Below are 25489 nucleotides of genomic sequence, written 5' to 3'. Positions count from 1 at the left end.
GGTGTTTTTTTATAAAAAAAAAATTTTTTTTAATGTTTATTTATTTTTTGAGAGAGAGAGAGAGAGAGCGCACGCAAGCAGGGGAGGGGCAGAGAGGGAGACAGAATCGGAAGCAGGTTCCAGGCTCTGGGCTGTCAGCACAGGGCCCAGTGCGGGGCTTGAACTCACAAACTGGGAGATCATGACCTGAGCCGAAGTCGGACGCTCAACCGACTGAGCCACCCAGGCACCCCAAGATGTTTTAAATGGTAAACGGAATTCTGGATATCTCACGTGGCTTTGAGTTGGATTTGCAGTCACAACTCACATAATAGCTAACTTTCATCAAGTGCTTTCCATGGGCCAGTCACAATGCCAACTAAGCACCTTACTTAAGGCTCATTTAATCTAACGAACATTTTGCAGATGAGGAAACTGAACCTCAGAGTCTGATTAATTTGACCCACTTAGTGACGGTGCGAGTTCAGGGGTCAACCGGAATCCCAGCTTCTACTACTTTCTGCTCCGAACAATTCCACATCCGGTCTCTGCACTTCCGGGTTCTAACAGAAGCCTTCCAGTATCAATTACGGCGATGTGGCTCCGCCCCACCCCGCCCCGCCCCGCCCCTCCTCGCCCTGCCAGGTCCCCGGGTCAAGCCCCAGGGATTGCGAGTGGGAAAAACCACACTTCCCAGAGTGCACCGCAACCGCGAAGGCCTCACTACCGGCGTCCGCTCGCCGGCGCCATTTCTGGAGAGGGGAACGGCGGTGCGGCCTGCAGTCATGGCGCTGTTCCCGGCCTTTGCAGGCATTGGTGAGACTTCCGGTAGCGGCAGCGCCAGGAAAGGTAAGGAAACAAAAGGGGCGAAGAAGTCACCCGGCGAGATTACAAAGAAGTTTCTCGGTCTTAGGTCTCGGTCCTTGCCTTGGATTTGTTTATCCCTTTGTATCCCAGAGTTCTCAGCGGCGCTGCAAAGCCTTCTGGGAAGGGCTCTTGGTCTCGTCCTGGCTTCTGGGTTTGAGTTGCAGAGTAATGGATGGAGAAAAAGAGACCCAGGAGAGGCCCTGGAGCCGGGACTTGCATGTTGTCATGCTTTTGGACCTCATTCTTGCGCTGAGCCTCAGTTGCTTCATGTATAAAACGTAGATAATAGTACCCTACATTTCAAGGAGATTCCTGATGTAGATGCTGGGTGTTCTTACCACATCTTTCTTCCTTTCCCGTGTTACTGATTTCTGAAATGCTTATTGGGTTCATATCTTTTGTCAGACTCAGAGCTAGGGATTAGGACCCAAAGCCTAATCAAAAAAAGCAAGTTCTTTCCACAAGGGCGCAGGTGCTGGGAGTCAGAACTGTTTATTGAGGGTCTCCTGGGTGCCAGGTGATGGTATTACATATTCATTATAAGCCTTAAGCATTCCCAGGAAATCTGCATTATTAACAAGTGAGGCACAGTGAATTGTAATGTAAAGTATTTAATCCTAAATCGTACACTTATGTGGCAGAGTCCAATTGTGTCTGGCACCTCTTTTTATATCCTTTCTAGTTCACACGCTTCTTTTTTGGTAATGCTTAATTGTGAGTCATTTCTTATATAGTTAGTGTAGTTTTTGGCTAGCCTTCGCTAGACCCTAACCTTCATGTGGTCAGGGACAGTGTCTATACATGATAGCATACTTAGCCCCGAGCACAGGTCCAAAACGTGGTAGGGTATTCAATAAATGTTTGCTGAATATACAGACCAATAATAAGTATTTCACAAAGTAACAGAAAAGGTAAGATGTTATAGATGGCACAGGTGAGCTATTGCAACATGGGAATTTCAAAGAAGGCTTTATATAGGAGCTAAGTTTTGCGAGGGGTCTTCAAGAGGGTAGGATTTGAACAAATGGAGATAGTGGAAGGGCATTCCAGGGCCTTCAAAGACATGCAGGAAGGAAATCATGGGACCTATGCAGAAAACTGCAAACAGCCCAGTTTGGAAATACAGAGGCATGAAGAGGAGCCTTGGGAAAGGTGATTGAGACTGATGGTGAGGAAGGGTGGTGACTTCAGTAACTGCCTAGGGGTTATCCTTTACTGGGGGAAGGTGAAATAGAAGGTTTAAAGGGGAGTGTCGCTCTTGTCATTTATCTTAAGATATTTGTCACATGTCTTCTGGGGGTCTTCAGCATCAGGATAATGTTTGTAAAAGAGCATTTTATGAAAAAAAAATCTAAGCATCACTTAATGAAATTAAGTGTAATTCTTTAATGTCATCTAATTTCTAGTCTGTTCAGATTTCCCAACTTGTCTTGCAAATGGTCTTTTAATGTTGGTTCAAGTCAGGATCCAAAAAAGATACAACAGTGTATTTTGTAGATATATCTCTTAAGTCTCTTTTTAATATAAAACAGTCTCTCCTTCCCCTCTATTTTCCCTTGTGATTTCTTTGTTGAGGACACTGAGTCATCTGTCCTGTAGACATTTCCCACCAAATCCTCCTGGTGTCCTTTAGCATGCTTCTCTATCCCAGTATTTCCTGTGAGCTGGCAATTAGATCTAGAGAGTTAATTAGATTCAGGTATAATTTTTTTAATTGAAAATACTTCGTTGGGGTATTTGCTATTGGCCGAGGTGACAATTATTCCGTAAACTTCCTGTCAACACTATTGGGATACCCTGAAATACAGTTCAGGCAGGAAGGACAATGCTTGATGTGTTCTCTTTGCCAATTTTCAGAAAATGAGTTGGGGTCCTTAGAATTTTTAGAGGTGACCAATTAGATGTTTCTTTTTTTCCCTGCTTTCGTTACAAACTATTGAATTTTTAACACTTATATTTCAATCCATTGCAGATATTTTTTCTATTGCTCACATTGTCCCATCCGTGCTAATGGGAGTCTAATTAAGTTGGTATGTGTTTTTTTGACATGACCCAGGTGTCTTTAATTGCTTTCTTGCTTTCTGGTCTAAAGGATGCCCAGAGCTCATCACTTATATGTTCCATTATGGCCTGGAACTGGCTGTTTCTCTAAAAACCATTGTTTCTTTTAGGGGAAAATGGTTCGGGGAGGTTGAAACCACAAATTGGTGTTCGGAGTGCTAGTTGCACTGGGTTGGCATTATTTCTAGACATTTTGAGTGGTCAAAACCAGGAAGAGAAAAATACATCATGAATTCACAGTGATATTTCCGGGCCAAATTGAAGATCGTGAGATTTTTACTTAATTTCTTTTTATTATATAATATGTAATTTGTATATAAATTTGTAATTTAATATTTATATTTCTTCTTACACTGAAAATCTTAGTTCCTAATGCCATCGATACAATTATGTATATGTTAAAAATAACACTAGTATTGTGATTAATACTAAATAGTTTGGGGCGCCTGGATGGCTCAGTAGGTTAAGTGTCCACCTCTTGATTTTGGCTCAGGTCATGATCTCTGGTTCGTGGGTTCGAGCCCCACGTCAGCTCCGTGCTGATGGTGCAGAGCCTGCTTGGGTTTCTCCTTCTCTCTCCCTCTCTCTCACCCCTTCCTCATGCATGCTGTCATGCTCTGTCTCTCCCTCTCTCAAGATAAATAAGCTTAAAAAATAGTTTAGTATTTCTTTGTGATTCTTTTTGTCCTTAGGACCTATCCTGCAGCAGATGTGTGGTCAAATTACTGTGTTTTAAGATCACTTGAAATAATTCTCTGTGGTGTTATCAACAGTTTGTTATACAGTTAGGTATATTTTTAATTTTTAGCGATTGCTTTTTTCTTCTTTTTGAACCGATCCTGTTTTATAGTGTTGTGAAACATTTACATGGTTCTGAGGTTGAAAATGTAAACCAGGTATGTCCAGAGAAATAAAGGCTTCCATCTTTGTTCCTCCAGCCTGTTACTTTCCTTACTCTGCAAGTTAGAATTTTAATTAGTCAATGATATCCTTCCATTTTTTTTCTCCCTTAATATGAGTGACTATATTCCCTGCTCTTTCTTTAATGCCTACTGGTCTGCATTTTAGCTTGAATCCCAGAGATCACCGTACAGCATAGTATGAGATCTTCCTCATTTCTTTTGATGCACAGAACATCATAGTGTGATGTCACATGGTTTATTCAAACAATCCTCTATTAAGGACATTTAGACTGTTCTGGTCTTCTTTTGCACATAGAAGCACCGGACTTCCTTTTATATTTGGATTTCAGTTGACACACAGTGTTACCTTAGTTTCAGATGTACAACATGGTGATTCAACAACTCCATACCTTACGCTATGCTCACTGCACGTGTAGCCATCATCTGTCACAGTGCAACACTATGACGATCCCATTGGCTACATTCTCTATGCTGTGCCTTTTCTTGCTGTGATTTATTCATCCCAAAACTGTAAGCCTGTATCTCCCACTCCCCTTCACCCATTTTGCCCATCCTCCCATCTCCCCTTTGGCAACATCAGATCTTTGTATTTAGAAGCTTGATTCTGCTTTTTGTTTTCTTTTTATTTTTTAAAAAAATTTTAAAAATGTTTTGTTTAGAGAGAGTGCAAGCAGGGGAGGGGCAGAGAGAGAGAGGCAGACAGAGGATCCAAAGCAAGCTCCGTGCTGACAGTAGCGAGCCCGATGTGGGGCTCGAACTCACAAATGGCGAGATCACGACCTCAGCCAAAGTCTGACGCTTCACTGACTGAGCCACCCAGGAGCCCCTGCTTTTTGTTTGTTTATTCATTTGTTTTGTAGATTCTACATAGAAGTGAAATCGTGTGGTATTTTTGTTTCTCTGACTTCACTTAGCATGATAGCCCTTTCGGTCCATTTATGTTGTCCCAAATGGCAAGATCTCATCCTTCTTTATGGCCATCCTTTTTTAAGCCTCAGAACCAGGATCTGAGCTCAGGCAGTCTAGCTTCAAAACCCGTGCTCTTTTTTTCTTAATTTATTCTTCTATTTTTGAGAGAGAAAGCGGAAGTGGGGCAGGGGCAGAGAGATGGGGGGACAGACGATCCGAAGCGGGCTCTGCACTGACAGCAGCGAGCCCGATGCAGGGCTCAAACTCATGAACCGTGAGATCATGGCTTGAGCCACCCAGGCACCCCCAAAACACGTGCTCTTAAATACTCCTCTTGGCTGCTGCTCTTTAGAATCCTAGCTCTGACTTTGTCACTCTTGTTCGGAGCTCTCTACTGTCTGTCTGTGGCTGTTAGGAGAAGCCCAAACTCTGACACCTTTTGAAGGCCCCTAACCTCTCCAGCTTCCTTTTGCCCCCACTTGCTCTCCTCCCAGGGGTCCAGACATAATAGCTTGCTGTTTCCCAGAGCCTTGTGTTTGCACTTTCGGGCCTTTGTAGCAGCCATTTCCTCTGCCCAGACTCTCCCTAGCAGATTACCCTCATCCTTCAGGTCTTGACGGACATGTTCTCCCAGGCAGCTTTCTCTGACCCATACCTGGTTGGGACCATGTGCTCTCCTTGTACCCCGTGTATTTTCTTTATCTTGACATTTGTCACAGTGTGTGTGACTGCCAGTGTGTCAGTACCCTGAGAGTTGGGTTGGTTTTGTCTTGTTTGCTTTGTGTTCCTAGCTTCTAGAAATAAAAAATAAAAATAAAATAAAATATGCTGAATGAAAGGAAAGAGAGACTTAGAGATTAAGTATTTTGTTAAGAGTTGCCCAACCGGTAAACGGTAAGGCCAGTATTTGAACACAGCTCCTTCTGACTCAAAAACTTGTGTTCTGAGTCACACTGTGATACTAGAATGTTGGGGGTTGGGTTGTTTAAACATTACTTTTGGGATCCCTGGGTTCTCTTCAAATTGTAGGTTAACTCTGTAGAAGGGCTGACTTTGGTTAGGTTCTCTGTAATCACCTTAAACTCAGTGCTTAGCCATGTTTGCTGGAGCTTTCTGAACAAATGTTTCCTCCCTCAGTTTCCTTGTCAGAAAATAAAGGTTTCAATCAAAATGAAGAGCTTGACTCAGTCTTACTAAAGGGACAATCCCCTTCCCTAATATATATGTTCGTTTGTTATACTCAGCCTTAGAAATGCCTTTTTGAATGATTCCTGGAGGGGTGGTGCTCACCTGAGTTCACTTAAACCAGTGAATCAGTGCTATTTTATTACAATAGAATGGGGAGGGGGTGAACTTGGATATTTCATCCAGTTGTGATTCAAAAAATGTTAAAAAAAATTTTAAATCTTTTCGTGGTGATTTCCTCATCCCTGTATCTAGTGGAATTGAATTAAAGCATTTTCACTAGTGATGGAGAGATACCATTATATAATAAACTTGTGATAAAAAGAATGTCAACTTAGTGATGATTCATTATATAATTTTCTGTAAAATTACACATGCTGTGGTTCTTCTAGATACCTGCCTGGGTTTTGTTCGGCAATAGTTTTTTTTTTGTTGTTGTTTATTTTTTTTTTAATTTGTTTATCTGGAGGGAGAGAGTGCGTGCATTTGATTAGGGTACAGTCACAGAGAGGGAGAGAGAGAGAATCCCAAGCAGGCTCTGTGATGTCGGTGCAGAACCGGACACGGGGCTCAAACTCACAAACTGTGAGAACATGACCTGAGCTGAAATCAAGAGTCAGATGCTTTACCGACTGAGCCAGCCAGGCTCTAAAGCTCCTAAAGTGGTTTTTTGCCTGATGCTTCCATGCTTCCTTTTTTAGGAGTGTGTGTGTGTGTGTGTGTGTGTGTGTGTGTAGCAGAGTGCTCATTTCCAGGCAGGTTCAACCTATGCTTATTTACTAGCCTGCAGGGACAAAAGGTTGGTCAGCCAGTCAGCTTCTCCATTTAAACCCAAGCATGTTGTATCCTGCTCAACCTGTCTGTAATATGTTACATCCTGCATGGTGTTGATGTAATTATCTAAATACATAATATTTGTTGATATAATTATCTAAATACATATTTGACTTCTGTCAAAGGAACTTGTAAATTGTGAGGATGTAAGTAAATATAGAAAAAGACTGCATTCTGATTAATAAAGCATTGTTTAATCTCAGATAACTTTCTCCAGGATTCCATATAACCAAAATTTAATTTCACAATGCACATGTGTTATGTGAACAGTAAGGTTATGATTAAGTATAAATACCATATGAGCAGAGAGACCTGGCCTGCCTTAGTCACACTCTACCCCGAAAGCCTAGGACTGTGCCTGGCCACATAGTGGGTATTCGGTACTTTATTCTTTAATGATTCAATCTCCATTTGCAGTGAACACTGGAAGAATTAAAATGGTTGTACTTTATACCTAGATAATGGCATGCTTTTGACAATCTCATATTGCTTCAGTTCAGCTGGGGATACAAAGATAGGAAGATATGGCTCAGATCTTCACTCATTTTGTTTTTTCAACAAATATTTATTGATCCCAGTTGCTTTGTGCCAAGGCCCTGTGCTAGGGGTTGGGAATACAGGAGTGAGTAGTCATGACCTCTGCCCTCATGTTGCATTTAGCTTGGAAAGGAAGGAATAGGAGGAGGGTGGGAGCTGAAAACTCGGATGTAAGAGTTGTAAACCAATTTCCTTATTTGGCAAAGTATTTTTGTCTTTTTCTTTTTTTCATTCTCTGTACTATCACAGGAATCATTACTAATCCGGTCTCTGTAAAGATTTTCTTTAGACAGCCTTTTTTTTTTCTTTTAATGTTTGTTTATTTGGGGGGGGGGCGGGAAGAGCAGAGAGAGAGAGGGGGACTAGAGGATTCAAAATGGGCTCAGTGCTGACAGCAGAGAGCGCGTTGCGGGGCTCCAACTTCAAACTGTGAGATCATGACCCAAGCTGGAGTCAGGTGCTTAACCAACTGAGCCACCCAGGCGCCCCTGGTCCCTGTAAGGATTTGAGCTGTGGACCTTAGAATGAAGTGGGAAGACGGCCCCGCAGGTAATGAGATCACAGGATGAAAATCGCCACGGTAGCCCCGTGTACCAGTTGCAGGGAGACTTCAGGAAAGCCAGCTCCTTCGTTGAGGAAGTGAAGAGTTGCACCACGGTGCATGGTGGAGAGAACTGGGCAGAGTGCAGGTCGAGGCTTGGGTGTGTGCCTTTGGCCAGAGGACTGGACTTCTTCGGACCTCCCATGTTGTTCTGTAAATGAGGGAGTGGTGCCCGGGCTGTGCCCTGGAGAGCTTTCTCAGACCTGCCCCCTCCCTCTGAACCCCAGGAAGCATCCCTGCTTTTGCTGTTCTGCAGGTTAGGCTTCTCGGGAAGATTTTGTTTGAGTGGCGTTTTCTTTAGCTAAAAAAAAGTTTTAAAATCCCTCAACTGATTATCTTCAAAATTCCTGCATGCCTAACATCCAGTGATGATTACTTCTAATATTCCATGCACGTTCACTGCTAATGTGCTACCAGGACCAAAAAAAAAAAAAAAAAAAAAAAGCAGTAGCAGTAACTTGTCAGGTAGAAATACCATTTGCCCCAACGAAAGGTCATTTGATTGAGATGAAGGTCACAGAGAAGGTCAGTTATGATTTGGGTTAGAACCCCAAGCGTTTTAGTTCTGTAAGCATTACTTTTTTTCCCCCAGTGGTCTCATTTGGCAAAGCCTTGATTGTTTCCTTAAAAACCCTTTTTCTTATTTTTGGAGGACTTCTGAAGGACTTTGGAGAGTTACACACTTTATGTTGTTTTGACCTCTGTGTTTCTTTACATTTCCTCCACGCTGTCCTCACTGTCTCAAATATTTATGTAAAATATGTACTATGTATATGTATGTAAAATATATGTTGAGAGCATCTCTCTTTGCATATTGCTTGTTCCGTCTTTTCTTGCTTTTCCTTTGTTCATGACACAATGCGGTTGTTTTGGCAATAATCATGATCTCAGTGAGCTACAGAAACTTTTCACATACCTCTTGCCAGGGATCAGATCCAGACCGCAGAAGGAAAAGGAAACAGTAGGAAAGAGACTGCACGAACAGCTGTGTAGCCCTCAGTGGGTATGACCTTACAAATTACCTAATTCCTTTGAGCTTTAGTTTCCTTCTGTACAATATAGATTGTAATACCTCCCAAAGAAGATTGTTTTGATGCTTAAAAGGTATAACAAAAATGTAAAGTGCTTTACCTGGTGTTTAGCCTACAGTAGGCACTTAAAGAGTTACGATCCTTCTCTTTCCCTTTTGTTTTAATGTCCCTTTCCTCCTTAGGAATTTTCCTCCCTCCCTCCCTGTCTCCCCTCTTTTCCACAAATATTTATTAAACGCCTCCTGATGTTATGCGAGGCATTGCTCATGGTCCCATGGATACAGCAGTTGAGTAAAACAAAGTACCTGTCATCACGGGGCACACATTCTGTTCCTTCCTCCTAAGATGCAGTAACCATCAGGGACTAGAACAAAGAATATGTAAAGCACTCTGCCAACCCAATACTAAAAAGACAACCCAATTAAAAAATGAGCAAAGTATTTGACTATTTCTGTTCAAATATTAGCCAATAAACACATGAAAAGATGCTTAACATCATTAGTCACCAGAGAAATGGAAACCAGCAGCACAATGAGAAAAGATATCACACCTACTAGGATGACTATAATCTAAAACACAGACGGTAACAAGTTGCCGAGGATTTGGAGAAATTAGAATCCTTCTACATTGTTAATGGGAACGTAAACTGGTGCAGCCAATTTGGAAACCAGTCTGGCATTTCCTTAAAATGCTAAGCATGAGTTACCACATGACCCGGCAATTCTGGGTGTCTAGCCAAGAGAAATGAAAACATATGTCCATATAAAACTTGTACATGAATGTTTATAGCTGCATTGTTCATAATAACCAAAAAAGGGAAACAACCCAAGTGTCCATTAGCTGATCAGTGGACAAAATGTGATCTACCCATAAAATGGAATATTATTTGGCGATAAAAAGGAATGGGTACTAATACATGCTACAGTATGGATGAACCTTGAAAACATTATGCAAAGTAGAAGAAGCCAGTTACAAAAGACTGTATGCTGTATGATCTCATATGAAATGTCTTGGGGGCGCCTGGGTGACTCAGTCGGTTAAGCATCCGACTCTTAATTTCAGCTTGGGTCATGATCTCGTAGTCGTGAGATCAAGCCCTGTGTTGGACTCTGTGCTGAGTGTGGAGCCTGCTTAAGATTCTCTCCCTCCCTCTCCCCCTCCCCCTCCCTCTCCCCCTCTGTTTGTCTCAAATTAAAAAAAAAAATCATATTGTCCCAAACAGGCAAATTTGTAGAGACAGATTAGTGGTTGCCTGGGGGTGGGAGAGCCAGAGATGAGTGATGGTGACTGCCAATAGGTCTGGGGTTTCTTTTTGGGATGATGAAAATGTTCTAAAATTATGGTGATAATTGAACAATTTATATATATATATATATATATATACACACACACACACACACATGTGTGTGTGTATATACATGTATATATGTGTGTGTGTGTATATACATATATACATAATACATATCTATGTGTATATATGTACATATATATGCATATACATATATACACATACACAAGCATATATATATACACATATATATATACACACATATATATGTGTATATATATATATATGTATATATATATATATATATAAAATCTAAAACACAGATATTTTTTACTTAAAATATATAAGTAAACCCTATGCCCAACACGGAGCTGGAATTCATGACCCTGGGATTAAGAGTTGCACACTCCAGGGGCACCTGGGCGGCTCAGTCAGTTAAGTGTCTGACTTTGGCTCAGGTCATGATCTCGTGGTTTGTGAGTTTGAGCCCCGCGTTGGACTCTGTGCTGACAGCTCAGAGCCTGGAGCCTGCTTTGGATTCTGTGTCTCCCCCTTTCTTTGTCCCTCCCATGCTCATGCTCTGTCTCCCTCTGTCTCTCAATAATAAATAAATGTTAAAAAAATTTTTTTTAAAAAGAGTTGCACACTCCACCGACTTAGCCAGCCAGGTGCCCTGCACAGTTCTAAATATAGTAAAACCTTGGTCTGCAAGTATAATTTGTTCCGGAAACATGGTTGTAATCCACAGCACTTGTGTAGCAAAGTGAATCTCTTCATGAGAAATCATGGAAACTCAGATGATTCCACAACCCCAAAATATTCACATAAATGATACAGTACCATAATATAATACAAAATAATAAAGAAAACATATAAAGAAAAATAAGTTAACCTGTACTTACCTTTGAAAACCTTTGTGGCTGGTGTGAGGGAGACAAGAGAGGAGGATTATTGTGTAGGACGACTTTCACTATCACTAATGGAATCACTGCTGTCTGTTGGCTCAGTGGAATCTTTTTCTGCATGGGGCCATTGTATACACTCACACGGAAGTTGACTACGGTATTAATAAACTCTTGTCATATACTGTATTTAATGTAACTGGCAATAAAGCAGCAGAGGAAAGCGTCTATATCTGCAAGGAGCCTGACCTAGAATGAAGCTAAGCACTCCTAGGCTTACTCTTGAATGGAAAAGCAGAGGACTGTCCGTAGGTGCTTTGAAGTGACAAAAAATACACTAGTACCAGTCGTGGGCACCTTCCAACGTTCTGAAAAATCACTGATTTCTTCCAGACACCATGGCCTGAGACCGAGCGTGGGAGATCACCCACAATCCCTCAGTGAGAGAGAGAGAGAGAGAGAGAGAGGAACCATTGGCTCAGTTGTGATCATGTGACATTCTGAATCACGTACTACTTGTATTGCAAGACACCGTTTGTTTATCAGGTTAAAATTTACTAGAAATGTTTGCTTGTAGGAAACAACCAACAAAACTAAAAGGCAACCAATGGAATGGGAAAAGATATTTGCAAATGACATATCGGACAAAGGGCTAGTATCCAAAATCTATAAAGCGCTCACCAAACTCCACACCCAAAAAACGAATAATCCAGTGAAGAAATGGGCAGAAAACATGAATAGACACTTCTCTAAAGAAGACATCCGGATGGCCAACAGGCACATGAAAAGATGCTCAACGTCGCTCCTCATCAGGGAAATACAAATCAAAACCACACTCAGATATCACCTCACGCCAGTCAGAGTGGCCAAAATGAACAAATCAGGAGACTATAGATGCTGGAGAGGATGTGGAGAAACGGGAACCCTCTTGCACTGTTGGTGGGAATGCAAATTGGTGCAGCCACTCTGGAAAATGGTGTGGAGGTTCCTCAGAAAATTAAAAATAGACCTACCCTAAGACCCAGCAGTAGCACTGCTAGGAATTTACCCAAGGAATACAGGAGTACTGATGCAGAGGGGCACTTGTACCCCAATGTTTATAGCAGCACTCTCAACAATAGCCAAATTGTGGAAAGAGCCTAAATGTCCATCAACTGATGAATGGATAAAGAAATTGTGGTTTATATACACAATGGAGTACTACGTGGCAATGAGAAAGCATGAAATATGGCCCTTTGTAGCAACATGGATGGAGCTGGAGAGTGTGATGCTAAGTGAAATAAGCCGTACAGAGAAAGACAGATACCATATGTTTTCACTCTTATGTGGATCCTGAGAAACTTAACAGGAACCCATGGGGGAGGGGAAGGAAAAAAAAAAAAGAGGTTAGAGTGGGAGAGAGCCAAAGCATAAGAGACTCTTAAAAACTGAGAACAAACTGAGGGCTGATGGGGGGTGGGAGGGAGGGGAGGGTGGGTGATGGGTATTGAGGAGGGCACCTTTTGGGATGAGCACTGGGTGTTGTATGGAAGCCAATTTGACAATAAATTTCAAAAAAAAAATGTTTGCTTGTCTTGCGGAACACTCGCACAACAAGTAACTTGCAATCCAGTATTTTACTGTATACTAAAAACCATTGAATTGTACATTTAAAAAGAATGTTTATTTTGAGAGAGAGAATGTGAGCTGGGGGAGGGGCAGAGAGACAGAACCCCAAGCAGGCTCCCCACTGTCAGCGCAGAGCCCGACACAGGGCTTGGATCCACGAACCATGAGATCATGACCTGAGCCGAAATCAAGAATCAGACGCTTAACTGACCGAGCCACCTAGGCGCCCCTTGCATTGTACATTTTAAATGGTGACCCTTATGGTATATAGATGATATCCCAGTATGACTGTTAGGAAGTGCATCTCCTAACTTAGCCATCTCACGGGTTCTTTCTCCTGAGCGCATGAACATGCTCTGGCCTTGTCCTAGAACAAAACAGGACAAAATACAAACCCCCCCAGGAGCCCCCTTGCTGCCACCACCCCAGGGTTTTGTTTTTTTTTTTTTCCTTCACAGCTAAGGCTCCTAAAAGGTTAGAAAATTAGTAATTAAGAAATAGTTCATTCCAGAGGACTTCAAAATTAATGGAGGAAAAATTTTGGACATTTAATCTCACCACCCCCAGAGATAATCATTATTAACATTTTATTTAATTTTAGCATTGGAAAAGTTGACACCTTGTGTTTTTATTTTCAAAGAGGAGTACTGTTTTTTTGTTTTGTTTTTGTTTTTTAAATGTTTATTTTTGAGAGAGGGACAGAGAGAGTGTGAGCGGGGAAGGGGCAGAGAGGGGGACACAGAATCCGAAGCAGGCTTCAGGCTCCCAGCTGTCAGCACAGACCCCGATGCGGGGCTCGAACCCACGAGCGGTGAGATCATGACCTGAGCCAAAGCCAGACGCTTAACCAACTGAGCCACCCAGGTACCCCAAAGAGGAGTACTGTTTTAAGGAAAGGTTTATAAGTTAACTTACAAAGAGCAGAATATATTTATTTTTATTTGTATTAAAAAAATTTTTTTAACGTTTATTTATTTTTGAGAGAAAGAAAGAGACAGAGTATGAGCCGGGGAGGGGCCAAGAGACAGGGAGACACAGAATCCGAAGCCGGCTCCAGGCTCTGAGCTGTCAGCACAGAGCCGAAGCGGGGCTCGAACTCGCAAACTGTTGATCATGACCTGAGCCAGAGTCGGACGCTTAACCGACTGAGCCACCCAGGTGCCCCAAAAACAGAATGTTTTTTAAAGAAAAATATCTTAATCTTCTGTAACAGTATTAAGCATGGCAGGCTTTTGTGCATGCTTTGATTTTTAAACTTTTTGGAATTGTCTGAATCAAATGCCAGGTCATTAAAACCCAGTGCTTTGGAAGCGTTCCTGCTCATTGAAGTGTGGATGGAATCCATAAAGCCTTGTTGCTTTTTAAGCCACGCTTGTTATGTGGCTTTTGCTTAAGCCACAGCCTGCTATCACAAGAGGATTCCAGTCTTAAATATTTTAGAGTGTGTTAAAGCCCCATGCCCTGGGAAATAAAAATTTCATGGATTCCCTTCGGCTTCTGAGGACTGTTCACAATGTCTGGCTGACACTGGCTGTGAATTAGGACGTCAGCTGGTAAGATGGATTGCCTGCTCTAGAAATCCCATCGAGCTCATTTCATTGATCTTTTTTCTTTCGCCTGTGCAGAATTAGACTGGCTGAGCAACCCAAGCTTTTGTGCTGGAGCCATAACCTCTCTGAGCCAACAAACTGAAGGGGCCACAGCCCTGGTTTCTGAAGGGTCACCTCTGACAAGGTAGGTTTTTATGAAAGATGGATTTTCAGTTTTTGTCAGTGTGTAGTCTGTAGCTTAGTTTGAATAATGTTTCTCCGTAAACCCTGTGATAAAAGAGCGAATTAGAACTCTTTTCACTTCAATGAGGTGATCTTTGACTGTTTTTCCTTACCTCATTCCTAAATTCTTTCTATTTTTCCCCCTGCGTTACAGTGGCAAGTGCATGACAGTTACTGCCAATAATTAAGCCCCAAGGGAAACGGCATCATTGTGATTCTTTAAGTAACTTGACTAACCTCATTAGTAACCTTTAGAATATTGTCACTCAGATATCTCTTCAGTTGCATTTTTAGCAGTTTTGGAAAAACAGAAGATGCTGGTGTGGTAGAATGTAGGATAAAATCTCCTGGAAACTTTGGGGAAAGCTGAATGGCACATATCTGGACTAAGCTTTGAAAGAAATTGTTGGGGTGCCTGGGTGGCTCAGTCGGTTAAGCGTCCGACTTCAGCTGAGGTAATGATCTTACAGTACGTGGGTTCGAGCCCTGCGTCGGACTCTGTGCTGACAGCTCAGAGCCTGGAGCCTGCTTTGGATTCTCTGTCTGTCTTTCTGTCTCTGTCTCTGTCTCTCTCTCTCTGCCCCTCCCCCGTTTGCTCGTGCTCCCTCTCTCTCTCCCCCTCAAAAATAAACATTAAAAAAAGTTTTAAATTTAAAAAAAAAGAAAGAAATTGTTGTAGATCATTGAATTGAGAAATGAGTTCTCTTGCAAATATGGACTAGATGGTCTCATTAATTAAGATGATGAACCCTGGGAAGCCAGGACTCTAAAAGTACAAGAAGCCTTTGGAAATTGAGAATAGTTGATGCGTGAGGCAGTTGTTTGTAGGTGTTTCAGTAAAGCAGAAGAGCTCCTTGGAGCTTTTAAACACAGGGACCAGAATGAAATCTTTTTTTGGGCATTAAGTGATGAAGTTTTGGGGTGATAGTGGGGTGGTCTGGAGCTGACAGCCAAGAACGAACTCTTGAAGACATCTTTGGTGCATAAAGCTGATTTTATTAAAGCATGGGGACAGGACCCACGGGCAGGAAGAGCTGCACTGGGGTCCTGATGGGGAGCTCATTGTATACCCTCGGGTTGGGAGGGGGTCAGGGATAGAGTAAGTCTCTAAGGAATTTTGGAAGCAAGGTTTCCAGGACCTTGAGGGGCTGGCTGTTGCTAGGGAAATGCCGCTTATTACCGCTTAATAAAACCTCAGTCATGAGACCCTTCAGATGTATGGGGGGTGGGGCATAAGCTTGGAGTAGGATTGCCAGCATCTATCTTGGGGCAGGTGGGATGAGGGAAGTCGACTTACAGGATCCTCGAGGTGGGGATAATGTTAAGCCAAGGTTGTCTTTTGCCCCCAGCAAAGCGTCATCCTGGAGGCAGCTGAGCTCCTAGAGGGAGGTCACTGCCAGTTTCAAGGACTTGTCGATGGGTTGTAGGCAGTAAGGGAATTTCAGTTTTCATTTGCCTTAGTGTCCCACATCACCATGGCAAGCACTTAAACACTTTCTCTGTTCTTGGGTAGCCAGGCGTGTCCCAGGCACATCACACATATCCCACGTGGGGGGGCGGGGTGCCGGCCCGTATTTTGCCCTCAGCTTGCCCCACCCTCCCTCATCATTAAGGACATATTGCCTTAATATGTAGGACTGAAAATAAACCTTTTGTAATGTCATTTAAAAAATACTATATTCGATAAAATGACTGGTAGATTACTTTCCTTTAAAAATGTATAGATGTGGGGCACCTGGGTGGCTCCATCAGTTGAACGTCCAGCTGCGGCTCAGGTCATGATCTTGCGGTTCATGAGTTTGAGCCCCACATCTAGGTTTAGAAACTGTTGAAATTAGAATTTCTTCACCTACTGTTGTTTTAGGTCCAACTCTTAAGTCCTTAAGGGGAGCTGTGACCCAGGAAGGCACTGCAGAGTTCCCTTTTACATATTTGCTTATTGACATAGTCTTCTTTCTAATTCTCTTCTGAAAATTATTCTGATGTTGATTTTCCCCAACAGGAGCCCTCTGAAATCAGAGCCTTCGGATGAAAGTGACACTAACAAAAAGCCCAAACAAACAAGCAGAAAAAAGAAGAAAGAGAAAAAGAAGAAAAGGAAGCATCACCACAAGAAAACTAGGAGAAAACACGGCCAGTCCAGTAGCAGTGGGTCTGAGCCAGATAGTGATTCTGAAAAGGATAAAACTTCCAGAAGCATTAGAGACAGTAAAAAGGAATCCGAGAAACCAAAGTAGGTTTTCTGTTCGTAAATACCTATGACTTCAAAGTTTGAATTTTTCCCCTCAGTTGTTGCCACAAATTAGACGTTTGAATGCCTGGTTAGCCACTTAGTCAAATGGAGTCCAAAAGACTCCAAAGAGAGCTCTACCGTTAGGTTAGCATTTAGAAGAAAAGTTTCATTAAAAAAAATTAGAGTCATGATTTTATTTGAGAAAAGTTATTGAGACACAGTAATGGTTGTGTCAAAATCTGATTCAGACAAAAAGTCTTTGGGGTTTTTGAAAGATGGCGGATGGGCCACGCACAGCCTGGGAATATGGGCCACTTTCCTGCGTCGCGTAGGGTCCCATCTGGGAGGGGCTGTTGGCCCCCACACTTCCGATCGCTCGCATCACCCCCACGTGTGCTCGCGCACACACACACACACACACACACACACACACACACACACACACTCTTTGGTTGAGGTTAATGTAGCACTTCATCGCTGCCTTTGTCCTTTTCTCCACATTTATTTAGAACCCCTGTTGAAAGTGTGGACCAGCTCGTGACCACAGTGTCTCCTTTCCTGGGGGCTTTACTCCTCCCCACATTTTGCTCCACTGTCTGCCGTGAGCGTGTTGCTCACATTGTCCCACGGCGCGGCGGCTGCACAGGTGCTCACAGCTCCTCTCTGCCTCGTCTCCTGGCCTCCCGCACAGGGAGGCACTTTTCCCTGTGGTGCCTGCGACAGGTGGTGTGTGGTGAAACTACCTGAGTGATTTCTCACTTCACTTTTTTCTTTCCTTTGTTCATATGGGCTAGAAGAGAGAAAATTTAAGACATACTTAAAAAAAAAAAAAAATGCAGTGCTCTTAAGAAGTTTTGACTCTTAGGGATGATTTGCTTTCATCGTATGCTTAGAAGTCTCACTGATGGTCAGTGAGAGCTCTGTGTTGGAGTAAGTCTGGACTCTGGCCCATAGAGTTGCCATCAGACAGGCAGACGCTGCCGTCTTCCTGGGTCCTTCTGCCATCAGACCGTGGAGAACGTTGCAGGCCTCCGTGGCTCAGAAGACACAGATTGATTTAGCTTTCTCTGTGTCTCAGGTGCTATACCTGTAACCCACGTTTGCTCTAGGAGGGGAGAATAAGGGAATCCAGCAAAAGGGCTCTGAATTTGACTGAATTTCTGTGGGCAGGAATCACTCCCGTCTTGCTTGCCATTGTGTTCTCTCAGCGCTTGGCACAGGGCCTGGTACGTAGTAAGCGCTCAATACAGTTTTGTTACGTGAATGAGTGAATTACTGATATTTTTGCTTTCAGTATGTCTTCAAAGAAAAATACATTAATCATCGTTTCTTCTGAAAACTCACCGTTAGCTACCTGTCCTTTTTTTTCCTACCGTCAAGGAAAGTGAATTTTAAAGGATTTCTTGAACCCACACAGGAACTACTGTTCGAACTTGAAAGGTAGTTATTTTCAGCCTGTGCTTAGTCACATCGGAGGTGATCTTTACAGCCTCTTGATACTTCTGTGATCCAAATGGCATTTTTAAGTTCACTGATACTTTGCAGAATATCCCCATTAAGATCAAAATCAATTGTTGCTCTCTTATTTTCTCCATCTGAACTTCTGTAGCCTCTCCCTGGGAAGATGGCCTGGAGGAATTGTTTCCATAGAGACAAGGAATAAGATACTGATGCGTTGTGAGAGTATTTCCAGGATGTGTGGAAAGTAGGTTCTCAGGGGTATAGTATACCACACGGGACTCTATTTCGGGGTGATCAAGGGGCCACTTCCCCCAAGGCGACAGCTTCGCCTGGACCTTTGTTTAGGGTGACCTCTTCATCTTCAGGTGAGGCAGACCCTTCCCTGCTCACAGCCCAGACCTCATCCTCCTTCTTGACCTCAGTACCTGGTAGGGGACGGATCAGACCTTGTCTCCTCCCCGGGAGTGGTCTGCAGCACCGCCCCCCCCCCCGCCCCCCCCAGGCTTTCCATTTCTTTCTGGAATGCATCCACCTCATTCCTTCCCTTTGCTGCCCCTTCCGGTGTTTGTCAACAGAAAACCCTCCGGGTGTTCCAGAGGGGACTATGTTAAAAATCTCTGTGTGATGTGACCCGAGATGCTGTCATTCAGGAAATACTGATTGAAACCTACTCTGTGTCTCTGAAATGCCATTCCTTTGTATTCCCAGCCAAGAATGATTTAGAAGCCTTTAGAGTCGTTATTTCTCTCTGGGCAGAGCCAGACAGCAAAGAGAGCAAAGGTAATGCTGTTGCGACTCTGCCCTGGCAGCCTCTTGTGTGTCAGCAGCATTATGAGCTGATCTTCAGAGCAGGGAGGATGTTAGGTGCCAGAAAGACTTGCCCTCGCTCTCATTTGATTCCATGCGCATCTTGGCAGGAAGTCTGCCCACTCTCTAGTTGGTTCTGGGGGTACCGAAGGGTCTCGTCTCACAGTGGACTCTCTCTGCCCTTTTGTAAGGGGGGTCAGCACACAAGGCCGAGGCACCGTCCGCAGAACCCAGCTGTCCAAACAAGACTTAGCCCGAGCCTCAGTGATGTCTGAGACTGACCCATTCAGAGCTGCAGCTTTGCTGTTGTTGCCAAGATTCGGCTGGAATAACCGGAGCGCTTTTGGATGAGTTAGGCTAAGCAAGGGCAGCCCACTTGTTTACCACATATGCTCGAAATTCTAGTTACAGTCATTTAATGGAATACTTGAACAGCTATGTCAGGTTAATTTCTGAGGTAGGCTGACTTCTTGGTAAGATGCCACTTAGCGTTGACAGTTTTTGCTTTATATTTTAAAGTTTTTTCCATCTTTGTGACACATGCACCTTTCAGTTTATGCATTTAAGCACTTTGATGCCGTGCGGCGTTTGAAATGTTTACCTTCCGTACTTCCGAAAAGGTGGGCCGTGTAACTAGATGTCCCTTTTGTGCTTCACCTTCCTCTGCCCCACAGCCGAGAAGGGAACGCCGTCGCTGATACTGGGCACCGCTGCATCTGGCTTGAGGACGTTCAGGCTCTCACAGGGGAAACCTTCAGAACAGATAAGAAACCGGATCCTGCAAACTGGGAGTACAAGTCTCTCTACCGAGGAGATATAGCAAGGTATCCGTCATGGTGTCTTTCCTGATTTTCACTGGTGGGAAGTAACTTGTCTCCCCCCGCCCCCCTTGAGCCCTCTCCGCATCGTCTCTGTCTGCTCCCATCCCTTCTAGATTCCGGGGGGTGGCCCCCATTGCCGAGGTATTGACATATGTGTCTTATCTCTCACATTCTGAAATGAAAGCTTAAACCTTGAGGTCAGGATCCAGGTCTCCTTTGTAATAGGTTTTTAGTAAATATTTGTTGAACGAGTTACTCTACAAATACCTTGAAGTAAGTAATTGTGACAAACTATCCAGAAACCATTTGGTCTGATCTGTATGCCATTTTTTTTTTTTTTAATGTTTGTTTTTGAGAGAGCGAGAGACAGAGGGTGAGCAGGGGAGGGGCAGAGAGAGAGGGAGACACAATCCGAAGCAGGCTCCAGGCTCTGAGCTGTCAGCACAGAGCCCAAGGCGGGGCTTGGACCCACAAACCATGAGATCGTGACCTGAGCTGAAGTTGGACTCTGAACTGATTGAGCCACCCAGGTGCCCCTGATCTATAAGTTATGGAGACTGTTATTTCTCTCTCCCCCACGTAAGCCGTTTAAAAAAAAAGACATTAAATAGTAACGACTTTTTCAAAACGTTTCCAGTGTACATCACCAGATAAAAAATGGGTGATGGTATTTGCTTCAGTAATTAGTTCATTAAACTTTTCTAGCCTGCCAATCAAAAATATTTAAATGCTTCTTAAATCCCTTAGACACTTAGTAGTTGTAGGACACTGTCGGGACACAAAGAACAGTGACACCCAATCTCTGTTCCCAAACAGCTTACAGGTAATGAAAATTGAAGGTAGAGAATATTGGAATATAAAGCCAAGGGGAGACCATTATCGTTCTTTATAAGCTGATTACTTTTTAAACTAAATGTCTGTTTCCATTACTTTGCTGCACCTCCCAATCTTCATGGTTGCCATTCATCATGACGTTATTCCTCACCACATAGGTGATTCCAACAAAGATTTCCTTTATGATGTGTTTATATCCATAAGATTTTAGTGCGTATTTATAGCTGCATACTGTCATGTCTGAGAGGCATGACTGTTCATATATTCATATATTTGTATTCATATATTTTTGAGTTATTTTCCTGCTCCTCAAAGTCTTGTTAGATTTTCCACGCCACAGATGTGGGAGGACCCAGCCAAAGATGGGGAGGCCAGCACGCACCGGCCCAGCCTGCTCTTTCACTCCCGTTAGCCTGTCTGACCCTCCAGCTGCTGTGTAAGGAGGGCCGCACTCTTCTTTTCCGAACGAGGAAAGCAACCTCAGACAGATTACGTAGCCTCCGGAGATCATACTGCCTAGAAGCAGCTTTTTTGGGAACCTGTGTTCTTCGAACCAGTAATATTCTTTTGCTGTCCCCAAGTAAAGATGGGCCTGGTTGTCTGGTAGGGTGTGTTCTAGATTGGGAAATGGACTTTGCCGTTTACTAATAATGGAATCCCAGGTGAATCCCTTACCCTGTCTGAGCCTCTGTTTCTTCATTTGTTAACTCCTGCTGGGTCTTGCACTCAGATATCAGAGATAATGGATATGAATTAGAAATCGGTTTGCAAAAGTAAAGAGGCATTATTTATTAATAGATGAAAAGGCAAGAGTATTCACAGTGAGTGGCTCTTAAATCTGTGCTAATGAACGGCCCAGATCTTAGGAAGAGAGTAATGAGACAAGTATATTCATTTGAATTGCAAAGATACTATGGGAAGGGCCTGGGCATTGGTGTTATTTTCCAGTTAATTCCTAAAGTTTAGGGGAGGTAAGTCTTGACCAGATTAATGGCTGTACAGCTGTTAAATGTCCAGATCTCGGAAGGTATTGATCCCACAGCATTGTGAGTTGGTCAGAGAACGGGGTGTTTAGTCAGGCTGTGAATTTTCACACTTAGGGTTAGTGACAACTCAGGAGCATTGAGAGGACTTGGCTAGCACTGTCCTGTGAGGACCAGATGAGGGCTTGTGGGTATTTGGCTTGTGACAGCAGCATGGTCACTGTCTTTTAAGCTTTGCTGGACCGTCTTTGGAAGGTGGGTTGGCAACGTTCTGTGTAACTTGGGAAGGCAGAGCCAGGACCAATGAGCGGAAGTTCCAGAAAGATTGGGCTCAGTATCAGAGCAAATTTTCTCATCGTGGGAGCATCCCAGCAGTGACCTGGTGTGTGTTAGAGTATTGTAGTGAACGGGACCTAGGGTTTGTGTATAAGAGTCAGAATTACCTTCGGAAAATGCCTTAGGACTAACATCCTGGCTGTCAGTGAAGTTCAGCTCAGTTTTAATCCATTTTTGGAATGGATTGTTTCTTTGGCTGTATACCAGATGAAATAGTTGGCTTATGTTTAAGAGCCAAGTCTTATAAAATAATAATAACTTAAACTTATCTAGTCCTTATTATATGGCTAAGGACTTCAAATTTATAAACTTTTTTGATCATCCCTGCTGTTCTATGACATGGGTACCATTATTTCCGTTTCACAGATGAGGAAACTGAGGCACAGACAGGTTTTTGGTTTTTGTTTGAAATAGCTTGGTCAGGGTCATCTTGTTAGTAAATGGTGGGGTTGGAATGTGGACCCAGGTGACTGCCACCATGAGAGCCATGTGTGAATTGAAGTCACTGAAAGAAAGGCAAATTTATTATTGCACAGCTCACTCTGGGACTCAGAGCCACTCAGTGGATTCAGGGCAGAATTATATGCTTGATTTAAATATATTCTTTTCCCATACCCTGTCCCTTTTTCTTTTCTTTCTTCCCTTCTCTTCCCTTCCCATCCCTTCCCTTTTCCTTATAGCTGAATTCATTTAAATTAAATGTCCATTGATATCCTTCACTGAATCTCCAATAATTCCTTCTGGAATTATTCAGGTAAGACCAGCTGACTATTTGATAAGGATTTTACAGGAAACATGCCTTCCTTTGGAGGAATATTGCATTAAATTACATCCTGGGTTTTGCCCAATTAAGATTCTATGACAAGTGATAAATTAGATAAAACCCAAATAGAAGGATGTTAACTTAAATGAGGGCTTACCCCTCCAGTGGGCCAATTTAAAGCTTTACAATAAAAATGATATTTGCTAAAACTAATGGTGTGGCAAAGTGCTTAAAGTAGGGAGGAAAGCCTGAAGCCATAATATCAACTATTTTTAACATTTATTTATTTTTGAGAGACAGAGCATGAGCAGGGGAGGGGCAGAGAGAGAAGAAGACACAGAATCCGAAGCAGGCTCCAGGCTCTGAGCTGTCAGCACAGAGCCCTACACGGGCCTCGAACCCACGAGCCTTGAGATGATGACCTGAGCCGAAGTTGGACGCTTAACCGACTGAGCCTCCCAGATGCCCCTAATATCAACTATTTTTTTTATAAATTATTATTATTATTTTTACATTTATTTTGTTTTTGAGAGACAGAGACAGAATGTGAGCAGGGGAGGGGCAGAGAGAGAGGGAGACACAGAATCAGAAGCAGGCTCCAGGCTCCGAGCTGTCAGCACAGAGCCCGACGCGGGGCTCGAACCCACAAACTGTGAGATCATGACCTGAGCCAAAGTCAGACGCTTAACCGACAGAGCCTCCCAGATGCCCCTAACATCAACTATTTTTAAAACTATTTTCACATATCTGAAAGTAGGCACTTGATATATATCAGTAAGATTCTTTTTTTTCTCCTTTATCATTTTCATCTGTTATAAAGTGCAGCTCTTAAAATCGGTTTTACAAAATGCACTTTAACGTCAGAAAACTCTGTAAACATTTTTCAAGAGATTATGTGAATGTCGTAATACCGTTCATTTTTAGTGAAAACAAAATAGTCATGAAGGGGAGACCTTAAAATTGTTTTGACCACTATACGGACTAGGCTGGGGAGAGACTGTCAGGAAGTAACCTAGGAGGAGCCAGGGGAGACGATAAAGAGAACGGGCGTGTGTGAGCGGTGAGGGAGGCTTCACAGGCACCTGTTGACTATGGGGAGGCAAAGGAGCTGCTGGGCCTCGACCAGGAGATGGTGGAGACAGATTTTTCTGGAAGAGGACAGTAGACAGCGGCAGCTCTCTCCTCCTCATGCCGCTCCCCACAGCATTATGTTAACGAAAATTAAAAAAAAAATACAGCAGTTGAAAGAAGCTCGTATTCCCACCCTCTGTGTTCTGCCATTAACATCTTGCTGCCCTCGCCTGATCACATATTTATCTGTTCGTCCGTCCTCTAACCCACCTTGTTCATTTGATGCCAGCATCAGTATGCTGCCCCCTCCATGCTTCAGAATGCATGTCATTAACTAGCATTCAAGATTTGTTTCATTTTTTCTTTTGACTTAAAATTTGCATACAGTGTAACACACAAATCTTCATGATACACCTGTATAACCCAGCCCCCTATGAAAATATAGAACATTAACGTGACCCCGGAATGTCTCCTCATGCTCTTTTCCATTCAGTCCACTCCCCATCTCCCCAGGGGCAGTTGCTGTTCTGATTTTTTCCCCATCATTAACTAGTGTTGCCTGTTCTGGAATTCCGTCTAAATGAAATCATGGAGTCTGCACCCTTTCGTGTCTGGCTCCTTTCACTCAGTGTGATGTTTTGGAGATTCAGCCACATTGTGGCATTTATCGGTACTTCGTTGCTTTTCGCTGCCGGTCGTCTTCTGTTGTGTGGCCATACCGTTGTTTACCTGTTCTTTCATTGCTGAGCGTCTGGACTCTGCAGTATTTGGCTGTTATGAATAGAGCCACTGAGAATATTTGAGCACAAGTCTTTGTGTAGAAATGCAGTTTCCTTTTTCTTGGGTGAATACCTAAAATAGAATCGCTGGGTCACAGTTGGTAAGTCTAAGTTTAGTTTACAGACCTTTCCCCGAAGTGATTGTACCAACTCACATTCTCACTAACAGCACATGAGAGTCAGTGTTTAATTTTAGCAGTTCTGGTGGGTATGCTGTGTATCTCGTAGTTTTAACTTGCGTTTCCGTCATGACTAATGGTGTTGAGCAGTTCTGCGTGTGCTTATTGGCCATTCATGTCCTCTTTGGTGAATTCCTTCCAGATCTTTTGCCCATTTTTCACTTGACTGTTTGTATAACATGCGTACAGAAAAGTGCACACTTTCCCTTAGCTTTTGTGCAGATACTCGGTGGTCCTGTGTTTGGAATTCTGGGGACACCTACATGTCCCATAAAAGCATTTTAGAACCCAGACTCTTTTCCCCTAGAGTAGAAACTAGCCAAATGTAACTTTGTCCAACATACTTTTGTTTCAGGACTAAAACTACAATTTTAGCCCTCTCCATTTTCTTCTTAAGTGGAGATGCAGGCCCACATTGAAGACAAGGGACTGGTCTAGGAGACAGATGACACATTATCACCCAGGGTTTCAGTGTCCTTAGCAATAGTGTAAAAGGGGATGAGGATTTCTCCCTTGCCTGGGTATGTATGATTGTGATGATCGATGACAAAACGTGTGGGGCAGTACTTTACAAAGGTCCAGGAAAATAGAAATTACTAGAATCTGGAGGACAGGCATGATCTTAAATTCATGAGATGTTAACAAAGAATTGAAGTGTTTAGGGGAATAAGTCAAACACAGAAAAAGTTAATTGCTAATTCTCATATTTCTCTAAATAGAAACAG

General features: G+C 43.0%; 1 protein-coding gene across 3 annotated transcripts in view; it reads left to right on the top strand.

Moving 5' to 3' along the window:
• The first annotated feature begins 620 nt into the window (after nt 1-620).
• Nucleotides 621-25489, top strand: part of NRDE2 (NRDE-2, necessary for RNA interference, domain containing) — a 55437-nt gene continuing 30568 nt past the window's right edge. For 2 of the 3 annotated variants that reach the window (XM_078447912.2, XM_060620530.3), the window contains exons 1-4: nt 622-828; nt 14351-14459; nt 16500-16730; nt 19673-19822. In XM_078447912.2, the coding sequence (XP_078304038.1) occupies nt 765-828; nt 14351-14459; nt 16500-16730; nt 19673-19822 (554 nt within the window). In that variant the 5' untranslated portion in view covers nt 622-764. Of the gene's footprint in view, nt 829-14350; nt 14460-16499; nt 16731-19672; nt 19823-25489 lie in introns of all 3 variants that reach the window. The other variant, XM_060620531.2, reaches the window with a different exon arrangement.

This window comes from Panthera onca, chromosome B3, assembly GCF_046562875.1.
Source record: "Panthera onca isolate mPanOnc1 chromosome B3, mPanOnc1 haplotype 2, whole genome shotgun sequence".
In the NCBI taxonomy this organism is placed as follows: Eukaryota; Metazoa; Chordata; class Mammalia; order Carnivora; family Felidae; genus Panthera; species Panthera onca.
Note: the sequence above shows the minus strand (reverse complement) of the source record. Positions and strands in the feature narration are given on the sequence as shown.